General features: G+C 43.9%; 1 protein-coding gene across 1 annotated transcript in view; it reads right to left on the bottom strand.

Moving 5' to 3' along the window:
* Nucleotides 1-5,694: 5,694 nt before the first annotated feature.
* NCAM1 (neural cell adhesion molecule 1) overlaps nucleotides 5,695-15,536 on the bottom strand; it is a 65,921-nt gene continuing 56,079 nt past the window's right edge. Inside the window, exons 21-24 of the mRNA XM_019471079.1 lie at nucleotides 11,952-12,159; nucleotides 11,420-11,536; nucleotides 8,657-9,439; nucleotides 5,695-5,815 (exon numbers count right to left, since the gene is read on the bottom strand). Of these exons, the coding sequence (XP_019326624.1) occupies nucleotides 5,695-5,815; nucleotides 8,657-9,439; nucleotides 11,420-11,536; nucleotides 11,952-12,159 (1,229 nt within the window). The remainder of the gene's footprint in view (nucleotides 5,816-8,656; nucleotides 9,440-11,419; nucleotides 11,537-11,951; nucleotides 12,160-15,536) is intronic.

Raw genomic sequence — 15,536 nt, forward strand, 5'->3', positions numbered from 1 at the left:
ATGGCCTCAACAGGGGGAGAGACAAGTTAAAATTACCAAGAAAGGTAGGATTGATGAATGGCTGAAAAAATACGAAGATCTAGTAAAGAATTTTTCAGTTGTTTTGGAATTGAGCACAACCCTGACTCCAGGGAAAGAAAACTCATCACTCTTCACACACGGGCATGTGCTCTGCAGCAACAGTAAATTAGGCCAAGTGCTCTAGGCCCCTCTATTAATATCTGACAGAAGAGGAAAGACTACCTGAGCTCCTCACGGTTCGTTAAGATGCTACAGCAGGAAACAAGCCAAACACCAGGGAACGGAGTCCCTCCACTAGGCATCATGCAGAGGTGACACTGGCGTGATTCAGGGAAGCAGATGCTAAAGCCAGGAACACAGAAAAAGGCAACCTCAGAGACTTCCCTGGAAACAAAGTTACTCTTATCAATTAAAGTTTCCTGACTTGAAAGTAGTTGAATTTTTTTTTTTCAAATGGTTAGGTAGTGAGAAAAGAGCTCTTTTTCAGTCAAATGGAAACTTTTGTGTGAAAGTAAAGTCTGCTTGTCCTGAATTTGTGGAGATAGTCTCGGGAAAAAGTAAACAGACACCCCCCTGCAACCCCAGACTCAAAAAATTAAATAAAGTGGGAATTTTGGCAGTTTTTAGCTAGAATTTTAGGAAAAAGAGAAAAAAATAACACAGAAAAAAGAAATAAACTATTTCCAGAGCACCTCTTGCAGAAGCAAGCTGTATGATGCAGTTGCACATGTGCATATTAGTCGAGGACTGACATTGTACCACATCCTCCCGCTCTCCATTGTTCACGGTGGGTTCTCACAAAAAATGCAGTATTGCAAACATGCAGTATAACAAAGCAGAAATCAGTATCTGAATACAGAACCATTTTGTGCTCCGTATGCCACTGACTGGAATAAGGAGGAACTCTTTTCAAGAACAAAGCAGGCTGGGAAAACTCCACAAACTGCGTTAAAGAAAGAGTCAGGAAAGGGAAGTCAGGAATCCCAATGAAAGAAAAATGACAGCTATAAAGGAGCTGAGCGCATGAACCTGGAACATGAATTCAAAAGGAATTCTGCAGTGACAGACACCTGATGAAAGAACCCACCAAGAAGATGGATTGTTTCCTGTGCATTTTTCCTGTCCCTTTTCCTGGGACAGCCTTTTCTAAAGCAGTAGTACCAAAGACGTATCGGGCCAATCACAGCAGCTTTGCTGAAATACTGTCTTACTAGAAACCACAGTGTAAACAGCAGTCAAGAATAGAGGGCAAAGCGCTGGAGAGGAAGCAGAAAGGAGAAGGGTATTCGCTTGGGATAACAAGTACTTTAGCTCAATACATTTACTTTCTTCTTTTTCTGTAAACAATTCTGGCACCCAAGTATTGATACGTATCGGAGCTCTCACTTCTCCTTCCGTGTCCTGGGAGATCAATGCTTAGGACAGAATTAAATTTAATTAGATTCATCCTGCATTAACCAAGTTCAGGCACCCAATTCAGGATGGGTTAAGAACACCTTTTAAAGCCAACAATCAACATGCACACACACCTTTCATAGCCAGTGAACAGAGGAGCGCCTTGTCATGGGAAATTCAGCTGTCGCTGATTCACAGTGGACATGAAACTGCATTTGTGCATTAGTTATCTCAAGAAAATTACCTACAGTGGGACAGAAACGAACTTTAAAAACACTCCTCTTTGTGACACTCAGCACTTTGGAAGAGCCTGTCAGTGGAATCGCATGCTGGCAGGTGTTTTTTCTGCACACCCGAAGTTTGGAAAGGCACTACCGTAGCCCACTGCCACTGTTCAGAGATGTACCGGCTTGAACCACGCAGCATGACTGCTTCACTAACGTCACGGTGCAGACAGTTGCATTTCCTGCTTGTCTACAGCCCAGAGCCTCAGACAGACGCTTAACTCAGGCTGTGGGCATGCCACAATGGGACTGCTCACTCCGCGTTAAGCTCACATGCAAATACAGCCCTGGGAATCCATGTCTGTACACAGGACCTAGCAGAGCATCTAAAGAAGGGCAGACTGTACACAAGCTTTTTTTGTAATTTTTATTTGAACACAGTATTCTGACAGAATGCAAAGTCAAAATCTTCAGTTAGTATCAGTATTTACACCAGTGAGAATGGGAATAAAGGTGGAATCGATGTTTCACTTGGTAAAAACATTTTTTGTTTTTTTGTTTTTTTAACAAGATAGAAGGCCCCCAAAAGTAGGGAATGCTGGGTAAGGATGTCAATGGAGGGTCAGAGAACAACTATCAAAACAGCCTAGTGTGAAAATCTGGGGTTTGAAGGCTCCATAGAAAAGTGTGAAAATAAAACTCCACTCTAAAAGCTGAACAACTGGATGCACTATCATCTTACCATCTTTACGTATGGTGCAGCATGAAATGTAATCACTCCACAACTAGAAGCTGATCAGTCTGCATTGCCATATAGATATATATGTATGGCATAGATACATATATAAACATATACAGCATAAACGGCATCAGGTTGGTCCCTCTTCAAAGGTTTAAATAAAAGCAATGAAGCCTAAGCTACCTTGGAAATGGGGTACTTCTAAATTAAAACAAATTATTGTCCATTGAGGGCGAGTATAAAACCACTCTCCGGTATTAATCTACAAGTATTGGGAGGTGTCACGAGGACATTAAAAAGGAGTTGGATGGACACTCCCAGTGTTCAGGCAATCACAGGGTTCACTTCTGCCTTGGAGTGGTGCTCACTCCATTGATCTCGATACAAACCCACTGCAGTCAGCAGGGTACTTTCTAATGATACAGCTGGGTGTTACGATCAGGCTTTGAGCTGGTTACCTTTTATGACAGAAATGCCAATCCAGGTGATAGTTAACATAATTTTCACCCAACAGGTGCTGACCAGTGTCACGGGACATGTTTCTGGTCATGAGCATTGTACAGCATTCGGTTCCTATCAGCTGCTCAGCTCTCAGTGGGTTATAACTTAGGAGGTATAACATACAGATGACAAAAGCAGTCAAAAACTTTGCAGAAAGGAGGAACAAATTGTTGTGGTCATCTGCAGGAGCGGAGGTACACACTGCCTGCTCACTAGTCCTCTGCTGCCCCGAGGACCCTCCCCAGCCACAGACCGACCATGGGAGCTTTTTGTGCTGCATTTTATCGATTCCTTAGAAAAAAAATCCTAGGGACCATGGGCCAAACTTCCACAGTTATACTGACACTGCTGTGACGGGTCACGCAAGGGCTGAATTTGACACAAGGCTTTGAAGTGAGGACCCATCCTGTCCTGATATCCTGCTCAGGATAGGTATTGCATGAGTGTCTATGCCTGCATATCCAGTCATCCTCCATTTGCATCCCAGGAGCTAAGTTAAAAATGCAGAAAACCCCACGCTTAGCAAATGACAAGACCATTATTTTTCACAGTTTGACATTATGTGATGCCACTGTAAAAGACTGCGTACTTAGAAGAATACACCGATAAAAGTGGCTCAATTTCCCAGAGCCAAACTGCAGTCTACCCAACCCCCATCATCCTTCTGTTCATCACCTTAGCGCAACGGAATGGATGCCATAGTCAGCTTGGTTTGATTTTTTCATTTAAAGGCTTCTGTTCCTTGTAAGAGTTGTTCTCTTTTTTTTTTCCTGAATATTTTTTTTTCAAATCTGAACTATCGCTACACCTTCCACATCCAAACTATGTTGAAGCTTTTATTATTTCAATACTATGACAAAAAACACGTTTCACACTAAAATAGTCACGCACCCACAGTGCACAAGCTTGCAGATCTAAAGTAGAATAAAAAAGAAAACAAAAGAAAAAAAAGAGGGGAAAAAAAACCCAACAAAACCCCAACAGAAGGAACATCTCTATACAATGGGCTGGTCTTCCCCTATATACCTCCACCTTCCTTCTGCTCAAGCCTCCTTTCTGTTCACCCCGAAATCTCAGTGTTACTCCATGACTCCCAATGATAAGCTCCCCCCTCCGTAACGATAATACATGTACTACATCTGCCCCCTTTTCCAACTGTTAAAGACACAATGCCAAGACAAGTGAAATCAATAGGAGTCTTGGCATTGATTTCCAAGCACTTGCTCTTGATTTCACGGTTTTGATTCTGCAGAGCATACACGGATGATTCAATACACATGATGTGATAGAATAGAATAGTTCAGTTGGAAGGGACCTACAACGATCATCTAGTCCAACTGCTGATGGAGCCGACTTTGCAGGAAGGGTCTTGCAGGCTGCCAAGCACCCCGGTGCAAAATATCTTTGCTTTTAAATCAGATTTCTAGGGTCAAAGGAAGTGGCATTTGCTGACATACATATTGAGGAATTGATATAGTCAAACATCTGAGATGAGACCAGACCAGCCCTAACTGTACAATCTCCCTTCTGCTTCTCAAAGCTCCGGGAGGGTTCCATGAAGGAAAGGGGAGAATGTCCTAAAAAAGCAGAGATGATATTTCTCTTATGCAGTCAGGCCCAGGTCCAGCAAGGGACTTAAACTCTTACTAAATTTAAGTATAGAAGGACTCCCACCAGCAACTCTCTCATTCCAAGTTAAGCGTGTGTTTATGTGGATTGCTGGATAAAGACCTTGATTGGTGACAAGTGGTCTGAATACCCCCACCCACCCAGAAAACCCCAAACCAAAACCCAGCATTACTTTTCTTCTTACTCCAGTAAGAAATAATAATAATAATAATAACAATAATAATAATAACAACAATAATTAAGAAAAGATAAAAATAATAATAACAAAAATAATAATAACAACAATAATTAAGAAAAGATAAAGGGGAAACAACTACTGTAAAAAAAAAAAAAAAAAGGCAGCTATTTTACACGTACATTTAAACAACAAAAGTTTAAAAAATATTTGTCAATTGTAAACACTGGAAAGAACAAAAGTTGTCAAAAATTAACATAAAATTTAAAGAAATGTAGAGTCTGAATACTGCAAATCGAAATATATCCCCCAAAGCTGCAATTTTGGCATTCTTCCTAAAAAAAATAAAACCCAAATAAACCTCAAATGTGGAGAACAGAATTCAGCCACAAAGAGCTCAAGACACTTTGCATACTGAACAAATACAAGGTGAACAGAAATTATAACTTATTTATGAGGCTTTACATATTTCAAACGCGACTGAAAAGTATAAAAATAAATTGTGGACTTTGTTCATTAAGTACCAGCTGCACCAAGTAGTACAGTGGTTATATCTGCTATACTAACGAAGGAAAGAACAGGGTCTTTTTTTTTTTTTGTCTTTTTTTTTTTTTTTTTTTTTTTTTCTAGGACTAGTTGATTTTGAGCTTCCCAACCACATTGCAAATGGTATTTGCAATTTTGCTTATTTGAATATACACAGGGTCAGCTAAGCACTGATTTGGTTACGGGTTTAACCCTGTTTTTAAAATTTATTACTTTTTAAAAGCAAGTGCACAACAAATAGAACCTTTCTAGAAATCTTTAAAAAAAAAAAAAAAAAGGAAAAGAGAAGAGAAGAAAAGAAAAGAAAAAGAGAGATTCCCCCCCTCCCCCCATTTATGCATTTTCTGTTTTGTTTGTTTTTTAAAAAAAGGCAACAGACACTAGAAGAATGAGATGTGTGTTGTGTTTTGTGTTTTAAATGCTTGGGTGAAGTTGTTCTGTCATTTGTTTTCATCTGTCGCTGATCATGCTTTGCTCTCATTTTCATTTGTTTGTGTGGCTTCATTGGGGACCGTCTTGACTTCTGCTGGAGGTGTCTTAGTTTCCGTTGCTTGCACTTCAGATTTGTCTTCTACTGGGATTTTCCTGAAGAAGAATCACCAAAATGGCACAGTTTAGAGACAGAGAAATATAGACTGTCCATTGCTGAACTAGTGATGAGGAAAGAATATGTTTCTGGAAACAAGCAAATATATCGCCTTGCTAGAGCAAAAGGAGCATTTCCAGATGCAGAAATAAGTAAAACCAAACTCACCCTCCACCCCCAGCTTCATTTAGCACTAGTGAAATCTTTTTTGATTTTCCTCCTGCCCTGAGTTAACATACTAGTAGGATGAGGTCTCAGGCTGCAGCAGAGGCACAAGGCATGTTGTGGTGTGAAAAAAGGAGCAAAAGGGAAAACTCGCACAGTTGCAAAGGAATTTGATTTTACCATCACTCATTTACATCACACAAATGTCCTGTTTAAGCAGACTGCCATTTTAGCAGAAAATCTTTTTCCCTACAGGAATTCAGTCCCAGAATTTCCCAGTATGTTGCAGGAAGGGAAACACAGAAGTGGTGAATTTTGTCAAACACATTTTCACAACTGTAAGGGAGGTCAACATCTTCACAGACTAAAGCTCATGTTCATCAGCCTGTCTTTTGGCACTTTACTGAAGAATCAGAGAAGCCTGTTTGTCCAACGCTCTCTTCATAGTCATGAAAAGTGCCACACAAGGCATATCTGGTGGCCTCCCTGAGTAAGTGCCCGTTCCAGCCCATTAGCCACAGAGTTAGTCTGAGATGACTGCAATCTTAATTCACCCTGATGAGCAGGCGAGATGAATCTAAGCCTATGGTTGCAGTACTGATTTGCCCCAAGGGAAGCAGATGAGCAGCACAGGTAGAAGAAGGTGGCTGGATCGGCAGAAGGAACACAGCTCTGCATTCCACCATACCAAGAATTCATTTACGTGACACAGACCAAGTTGCATTAATTCAGTTGAAATGTTTCCTTACTATGGGCAAACCATTTCCTACCTCCTTTCAGCTCAGTGCCAGATCACAATTCTCTATCTGTTTGTCTCTCTGTAGCACTGCGCATGACAAGGCAGTGGCTTTAGGTGCAGTGAACCGAAGTGAACATGGATTTCTCTGCTTGGGAGCAGCTCAGCTGCACCCATCAAGGCTGCCTGGTTCCCTCCAACCCTAGTGCATCTGCTGTGTCACCCAGGCTTTCCAGGAAGGGCCAGATGCTCCATAGCTGTGTGGAGCACAAGTCAGTGCTGTGGAACAGTCACACAGCAGGAATGACTCCTGACTTAAGGGAGGACAGAAGCACAGCAGGGAGGTAGGGAAACCAGAGACGTAAAGTGTAAAGGCACCTGAATAATACAGTAAAACAGCATGGGTTTTCACTCAGATCGGGAAAAGAGCCTGGTTTTTGGTTCTGCAGTGTCTGACTGACTGCTCTTCTGTGAGTGCTAACACACATTGCAATCACAGTGTCAAAGCCAACGATCAAGGCCAATGCTTTATTTTGGATTAAATACAAAGCTTCCAGAATGAGGTAATTTTCCTGGAGATGTGAGGATGGAAAAAGTTCTAACCAGAGCTGTGACTTAGGGTATGTCTCCAGTGTGGTTGCTGTAGCATAGCCTAGATTTGTCTGAGCGAGCTGTAAACCCAGCTCTAGAACAGCTAGTTAGTTTCTTGGCAGCATTCTAGCTGGCAGTGCAGAGCCCAATGTCCTCAACACACTTTCCTTTGCAAAAACTAAAGATGCAGTGTGAACTCAGTCTTTTGGTTTTGGGAGCTGCTCCTACAACAAATTTGAGCTGCCTTTTCAGGACTCTTTCTCATGATAAAGCACAGACCGTGCTCCAGGAAAGACAAGATGCTCCTTCTATTTCATCCTGCCTCTGTCAACACATGGTGTCCAACTAGGAAGCCAGAAGGAACAGGGACCTTAGGTAGATACTTGTCCCCTCAAGGGTGGCTTATCCATTTTCAGTCAGCATTTTCCAGGCTTCTGTGCTCATGGCTCTGTCAGCAACTGCCATCCAAACCGACACAGTAAGAGTGTTCTTGTCCATCATCTGCACAACAGCTGGGGACCCTCTCCCCGGTTACCCAGGTGAGGACTTCATGCTGTTTTCACTCTCCAGTTACAGTGTCTCCTGCCAAACACAAGGCACAGACTTGTCTCAGCTGAGGAAAGTGGATTCTGTCCAGATGGCATAAGGCTCCAAAGGATCCCTAGGGTTGTCCTGCCTAGGAACATGCTGATGCTCTCTGAATAAATCAGCTGGGTAAAGAGGAGACCCAGTACAGTGGATGGAGGCTCATCTCTAATATACCAGGACAACACACTGCCAAGTTACCCTGACCCAGCTGTGCTGTGACTGCTCTCCCTCTCTCAGATGGGATCACATTGCCTTATCCTTTTGCCAGTTTAGGGACAAATCCAGAGGTACCATGCTTTTACAGTTTCACATGGCACTAGTTTCTGCCCTGCCTTACACTGAAAAAAGTTCTGAAGGGCTCCACTGATCTGTTAGGAAATTGAATTTGCGTGGCTGTGCTCACTGGACTGCAGGAACTCAGCGCCCCTGAGGACAGCCCTTCCTTTGCATCAAACCAAACTGTTTCTATCTCTTTCATAAAACAACAACCTACAATGGACAAAGCTGCATAAAAGTCTAAAGAGTAACACATTTATGATAAATTCCTGGGTTTGTCTTTTCTCTGCTTCCCTGGCACAGCCTATTCCTGCTTTCCTCCTTGACCTTTAAAGCCAAGCCCTGTTTAGTTGGTTCACAGGTGAGTTAGTTTGCTAAGGAAACAATGAGATTAGTTAAGAGAACACCCAACAAGAACACAGCACGAGCACCAGTGCACAAGAGACATAGCACACAACCAACAGAAGATTAAAGGCAGCCATACTCGGTCTTTGCAGGTGCAGCGGGTACAGAGCTGTCTGCAGTGGAAGAAGCAAGCTCACGAGCTTGCCCACTAGTCACACTGGCAGGAGTAGTAGTGCCAAGAGCTGCAAAAACATCCTTTGCAAGATCAATGTCTGGTGTCTTGAAGGTCCCTTCGTCCATTTTAAAGTCCTCATTCTGTGAGGGGTTTGTGGTGCTGCCTGAAGCAGCCTCGCTCTTCAGATTGCTTGCGTTCTTGGTTGTCTCTGTTGGGTTCTTCACTGTACTGGGCTGCACAGCTTCCTTTTCAGGGCTCTTGGTGCTTGAGACCTCCTGCTTGGGCTCTGATGGAGCTGGAGGGCTAGTGAGGTTTGCAGGGCTTGAGGCAGCTGGCTGGTTACCAGCTGCCACTTTGGAGGTCTCGGCCACGTTAGCAACAGCGCTGGGGCTGAGCACTGCACCTTGGTTGGACAGGACACTTGAAGACGAATTATTAGTAGCTGGAGTAGAGCTTGGGGTATCGCTGAGATCAACAAGGGGGGCCACTTTGGGGGTGGAGGAGGGTGGTGGTGAAGAGACTGAGGTGGCTGCCCCTTTGGCTGGAGTAGCCTGGCCAGGCAACATGGAGTTTGAGTCAGGAATGGCCGTGGCTGGCAGGGCAATACTGGAGGTCAGCGTAGTGGTCTCGCTGGTGGGACTGTTCTGAGCAGTGGCAAAGGTTTCAGTGATAGTGTCAGAGTTAGTGGTGCCCGTAGTTACAGAAGGCAGCATGTCCTCAACAGTAGCTGCGGTATCAGCGGGGTGCCTGTGAAGAGGACAGGAGTAGAAGAGAAATAGAGACAATGAAGCCCGTAAATGACAGCAGGGGAAAGGGGAGCAGAGTGTAAGAGTGAGAAGGCAGGTGGGTGGTGCAGCAGCAGCATGGCATGTAGTTACAACACACACACACACACACACACACACACACACACACACACACACACACACACACACACACACACACACACACACACACACACACACACACACACACACACACACACACACACACACACACACACACACACACACACACACACACAACATGGGGAGAGGTACTCAGAGGAGCAGAAACCTTTCAGAGTTCAAATGTGCAAAGGGTAGCAAGGGCTGGCTGGGATGACTGAAGAATAACTAGGAAGAGAAAAACAGAAAAGAGGACATGTCCTTCAGGAATGGCTTGCTCACGCAGATTTTGGTTCAAGTCTTAGACAAACATAACCCTGTCAACTTGCAGAGACTCTTCTCTTTTAGCCTAACTTTCGTCTCAGCCTCTTCCACTTAGCGTCACAAGGAAGCTTTCTACCAATTCCCTGAGCTTGCAGCCCTGTGCCATCTGTCACCATACAACAAGGTCGCAGTGTAGGACCCCTGAATCCAGTCCCTCATCTTGGCCCTGTCCTTTTGCCTGCACGTCTAAGGCCTTCATCAAACCACACAGAATGTAATTCTTTTTCTCACACACACATGTAATGCATCTATATATGTACATATACATACATACATGCAGCTCTAAGGTAATGTTTTCTGCCCTTTTGACCAGATTCCAGCCTGTTGTGTTAGCTGGAATAAGGTTTGCTTTAGGACAACGTCTGACAGTGTAACTATGCTTTAGCAGCCATGATGTAGCACTGGTTGTCTTAACAAGTATACGGATGCGATGCTGGAAAAACAAATGGTTTATTCCATGAGAAGCCAGTGTGCTTGAGAACACCATCTCAGGCTTATTAACAGAGAGAAAACCTTCATGGAGGAGGATAATTGAGTTAAAACTCCAGTAAGACTAGCCAAGAAAATCAAGACAATATAAATCCCAGCTATTCCTCAGTGCTGCGCGTCCGCGTTTCAGTGCTGCTTGTGGAAATAGCCTCCTTTCTCCTCTCACCTCACAAACTTGCAGCAGAGCCATTTTACTAGTGGGCCCCACCGCTAACCTAATCAAAGGAGGTGAGCAGTATGCGGGTGGAAGAGCCTGACCACCTCACCACTGTGACGACTCTGCTGAAGGAAAGGAACCCAACTTTTGTCATCAATCCCAAACCTGACCTAAATATTAACAAGCATTTCAGCAGCTTCCTAAAGTGAATTCCTCCCATTACTACTCCAGAAGCTATGGAGAAGTACTCAGAGGACACTAGAACTGCAGCAGTTTAGGAAAGAGCTTAACGTAGAAAGTTGGCAATACTTAAACCTTGCCAATCCCAGCTAACATGGATTCACAGACTCAGGCCCCAAACGAGTTCACCAATATCAACAAAGCTCGTAGGTAGCTCTCAGCCCTCTCACAGAATAATCAGACTTGCCATGCCTCCCCCAACATCCAGAGCATAGCTACTCTGCTGCTATCAGTAAAGAGGACTGCTTTCATCATGGGGCATTCAAGCACTCATCCAGCATTGCTAGGGCAGAGCTCAAACAGGAGTTGGTGCTGGCTGGGGTCTGCTTTTGCTCTGGATCCTTTGCAGTGAACCTGGACAGGTGCCTGATCTACACACTGGACAGGACTGGCAGAGACAGGCCTTTCAAGAAACACTGCTTTACTCCCCTTCCAGTGCTGGAAATAGGAGTCACTGAATCCTGGGGAAGAGAGGAGGCATTTCCTCACTGGTATGTCACAAGTGGAGCATGGAGATTTTACCTTTCTTCCTCTCTTCCTGCCCTAAGTCACGGGCATGAGAGATCAGGGATTAAGGCAACTGAGGGCAACATATTGACCCTGTGCTAAGATTGACTAATGCCAACATACTCTGGCTCCGTCAGTGGGGTGGTCTCATTGGGCTCTGTGTGTTTTCCCCCATCGTGGTTGGGGGTCCGCTCCTCTTCAGTCCGCACCTCCACAATAGGCTCCTTGGACTCATCTTTCCTGTAACAAGGGAATTGCATGGAGATTGGTTCCCATTCACACTAGGTATCCTCCTGCAAAGACATGCTCCAAATGTCGATAGTGAATGACAGAAACAGACCAGCCTAAACAAGATTACTTCTTTTTGTCACTCCCCCTTCCAGTTATTACCTACAGCACAGAAGACCACTGTGATGTCCAGCATTTGGGCCAGCCATTTAATGGCTACTAACAGGAATAGGACAAAACCAGAGAAACAGCTGAAGAAACCCCTTCCTGGAAATATAAAGCAGAACCACTGTGGCCCCAGGTCCTTTCAGTACCCTCCCATCAGAAATGAGGAACCCAGAACTCCCTAAAACAGTTTCTTTTCCAGACTTGCTGAGGGGACACACTGGTCAACAGAAGGAGCAATATAAGTGATGACAGTACTCACGAGAAGGCGGCTTTGCCCTCCTCCATGTCTTTGCCCTTGGCTCCTGGGCCGGACTTGCCGCATAAGTTGACAGCAATGCACATCAGCAGGCCACACTTGTTCAGGAAGTAGCAGGTGACATCCACAGCCACCAGGAGCAGCACAAAGATAACAATGAGAATACCTACGATGGCAGCAGTCCCAAGGCCTGATGTAGGGCTAGTGCTAGCTTTAGAGACCAAAAAGAGAAGAAAAGAAGACATTGTAGTTAAAAGGTGAGTTGGGGCTAGTTATGGCTCAAATTTGGCTATGCTTAGTTTCCAAGCGTGGGAAACTTACAGAAAGTACACCCTCTCTCTAGCAGCCTTGTGTTATAACCAGTACTTTATCCTAAAGAGGTGCAGGACAATCTACCTGAAAAGACAGATTCTCTTGGACCTAATGGGGCTTTTCCCATCTCTTTTCCCACGGGCTAAGGCCTGGAAAGCAGACTACAGAAACCTCTTCTACTGTAGCATATACCCAGCTGAAACTCTGAAGGGCTCCTGTTTCCCTCCACCACTTCCTCAAGATGAAGGCTGTGTCTAGGGTCCAGAGTGACTTTGGCACTGCCAGCCTGGCACAAGGACAAGTGTAAGTAAAGCCTAGACTCTGTAGCATGACTTGCCCTGGTGGGACACAGAATACTGGGTGATACCTGTGGGACCTCAGCATTGATTAGCCCCTTATGTGGTGAAAATAAAAGGAGGAATTAAAACCCTTCCTGTTGCTCAGGTAAGACTCAGCTATCCATAAAGTGGTAAGCTTTTCGTGTCTTATCCAGAGATAGCTGAGCAGTGAATGCTCTAGGAATGTTTTGGCTTAGGCACAGACAACAATCCAAGTTGCCTTCGGAGGAAGCAGATGGTAAAAATAAGCAGACTGTCACTCTGTTGACATTGTCCTGGTCACAGCAGCTGCCCGCTCCACCACACCCAATCTCCACTAAGTTTCCCCAGCTATAGAATAGAAAAAAATACCTTGCCTTTTCCAGTAGACAAAAGGACAGCAGGTGAGAGGTGGTGATGGAGGCCTAGAAAATGCATAGGGTTGCCCATATAGTACTAACTTCAGGGGAAGTGCCTTTAACTTTCTACCTGCTTATAAAATACTGAGTACTTTCTTAAAAACAGGGAGTGGATAAACACATCAGCTAATCCTATCAAAGCTTTTGATCATCACAAAACCAACAGGCACAGCCTTGAATGTTGCCAGCTGCAGCTTCCCAGCCTCTTACTATCATACTCTGAACACAAACTAGTTTTTGTTGCCCTTGTTTTATTCAGAATAATTCTTCCCAAGTTGCTGATCTGCAGGCAAAGCATTTGGCTGTTGGCTTATACAGTTCAGCACCTATTTAGATGTACCAAACTACTCAAAACCAGCTTGCTAGTTTCAACCGTCACATAATCTGCCTCTCACTATGGGACTGTGCACTCAGCAAAGGCCTGTGCATCTGACAGAGCTGCTTACTGATGTTTACTGAGACAGCTGAACAAGAGCAGAATGTTTGTCATTGTCCATAGGAGTATTTTGTTTTTTTCTTTCAATTAAGATGCAATTCTATTTATTTCTACTGCATTTTTTACTGCTGATGTCACAACCCCCAAACAATGAGAATCTTTTATTTGCAGAAAAGCCCAGCAAAGCACCTCTTTCCCCTCAGCCCGATCTATGTTGACTTTGGCAGGTGGAGAGATCATTTCCAGGGCTCACAGAGCGCCATACCCTCTGCCACACATTTTATTACTTGAAAATAGGAGACAGAACATCCTTAGCATGAGGCAGATAAGTGTTGTTTCATTTTGTGACCCTGATATGTATTAAGGAATCCAGACTCCAACAGGAAAGTTTCCTTCTGCATTTGACTGTATCTAAAAGTCACTGAGGCACTCGACTGACAGTCCATTAAATGCTCAGCAGAACATTTGTGCCACAGACCAGATCCCTGCCAACCCCTTGTAGCAAGCTGCATAATTAAATCAATTAATCACCCTCTGATGCATGCAGGGAGTGAGGAGGTCATGTATTTTCCCTCTTCTAATTTATTCAGGATTCTTGCATGGATTATTCAATAATTAACATGTTCTTGTTCACACCAGCTCCTGAAGAAAAAGCTAAAGATGTGCCAAACTTTTCTTCTCATCTAAATCATCTTTCTGGGAATAAGCTCCTTGGCAGGCTAGTAAAGGTGCACTAAGGAAAGCATCACAGACAGGATTACAGGGTAATAGTTCCTTGTTGTGCCTCCAAAATATAGCTCATCTCAGTCACCTGAGCGGGAGTGAGAGAAGATATTTTGTCCTGGGACAGATGGAATTCTCCCATGTGCTAGAAGACATCTTCGGGAAAATTCCATTCAAATGAGAGTCCTACTCTTTGCTTCCTCTCCCCAGCAGCTTTTACAAGACCTGTCAGTATCAGCTATTAAGTCCCTTAAGGTCAGGAATTATCTGTGGCATAAACCACATCAATAGCCTTATACATTGCCCATACCTTGTCTGTGAACCACTGCACATGACCCATGTGAACTGCAAGAACAACTGCAAAAACTGCAAACCTGTTAGGACAATCACAGCCTCTGCCTCTGGGGCACAGCCAGAACTTCTGGGTCCTCAGCAGGCATTGCTGCAGTGTCTGTTTTCAAGTGCCTTAGTGTTTACACATGGTATTGGACTTGGGCAAGCTGCTTTATCTGAATAGGAAGGAAGGAACTAATTTCTTCCCTGTGCAGGAGTCAGTTCGCTGTGCCACTGAAGATCAAAAGGTTCAGGCATTCCCATGGGATCCTGGGCTAGCCTGTTACCATTTCACTTCTGGCAATACCAAGGCACGTGTATAAACAGGGATGCAAGGAGCTGGAAATGAAAGAATACCCCTGTCTTTGGCATCGGTATGACTAATGTGAGAAAGCTCTTCAGAAAAGATGCTGAGGAAGACGACGATTCAGGGAAATATCACAATCGTGGTTGAAGAATTAAAAAAATATTACTTGGGAAACTCAGTCAATGTAACTTTAAAAAACAAATGTGCAGGGATGAATTAGGTCATTGTAGCCCTATATGCAGCAGAATAGTACATGCAATAAAGGTACTTTATTTGAGCAAAGATACAACAAGATTCAAAAGCTGGAAACAGAAAGTGGATGAGCTTAGGCTAGGAATAACATAGGAAATTTTAACAGAAATCCCCAAATGAGAGCAGAATGTCGCATCTTTCTCCACCAAATTTGGCTGAATAGAAATCTGCTTTACTTTCTAAACATGGATTTTATGCAGATTATTTAGCACTACTGCAGAAAAGCCTGTCTGAATACTCACCTCTCTCTATTTAGGATTAGTAACAGAAAGCAAAAATGGAAGAATAAGATGGTTCCTGTTCCAAGCAATATTTGCCATTCCACTTAAAATGACAATGGCGGGTTCTCATATGTTTGTGTGTGCATGTCTGCATTTCTGTGACTAGTGCTTGAGAAGCAGAGTATTAGTTCTCTGATAGCCCTTGGCAAGCACTAGGATCCATTGGGACAGCAGATGCTCTGCTCTGCAAAAAAAAAAAAACAAAAAA

The sequence above is a fragment of the Aptenodytes forsteri genome, unplaced genomic scaffold (assembly GCF_000699145.1).
Source record: "Aptenodytes forsteri isolate BGI_AS27 unplaced genomic scaffold, ASM69914v1 Scaffold715, whole genome shotgun sequence".
NCBI lineage: Eukaryota > Metazoa > Chordata > Aves > Sphenisciformes > Spheniscidae > Aptenodytes > Aptenodytes forsteri.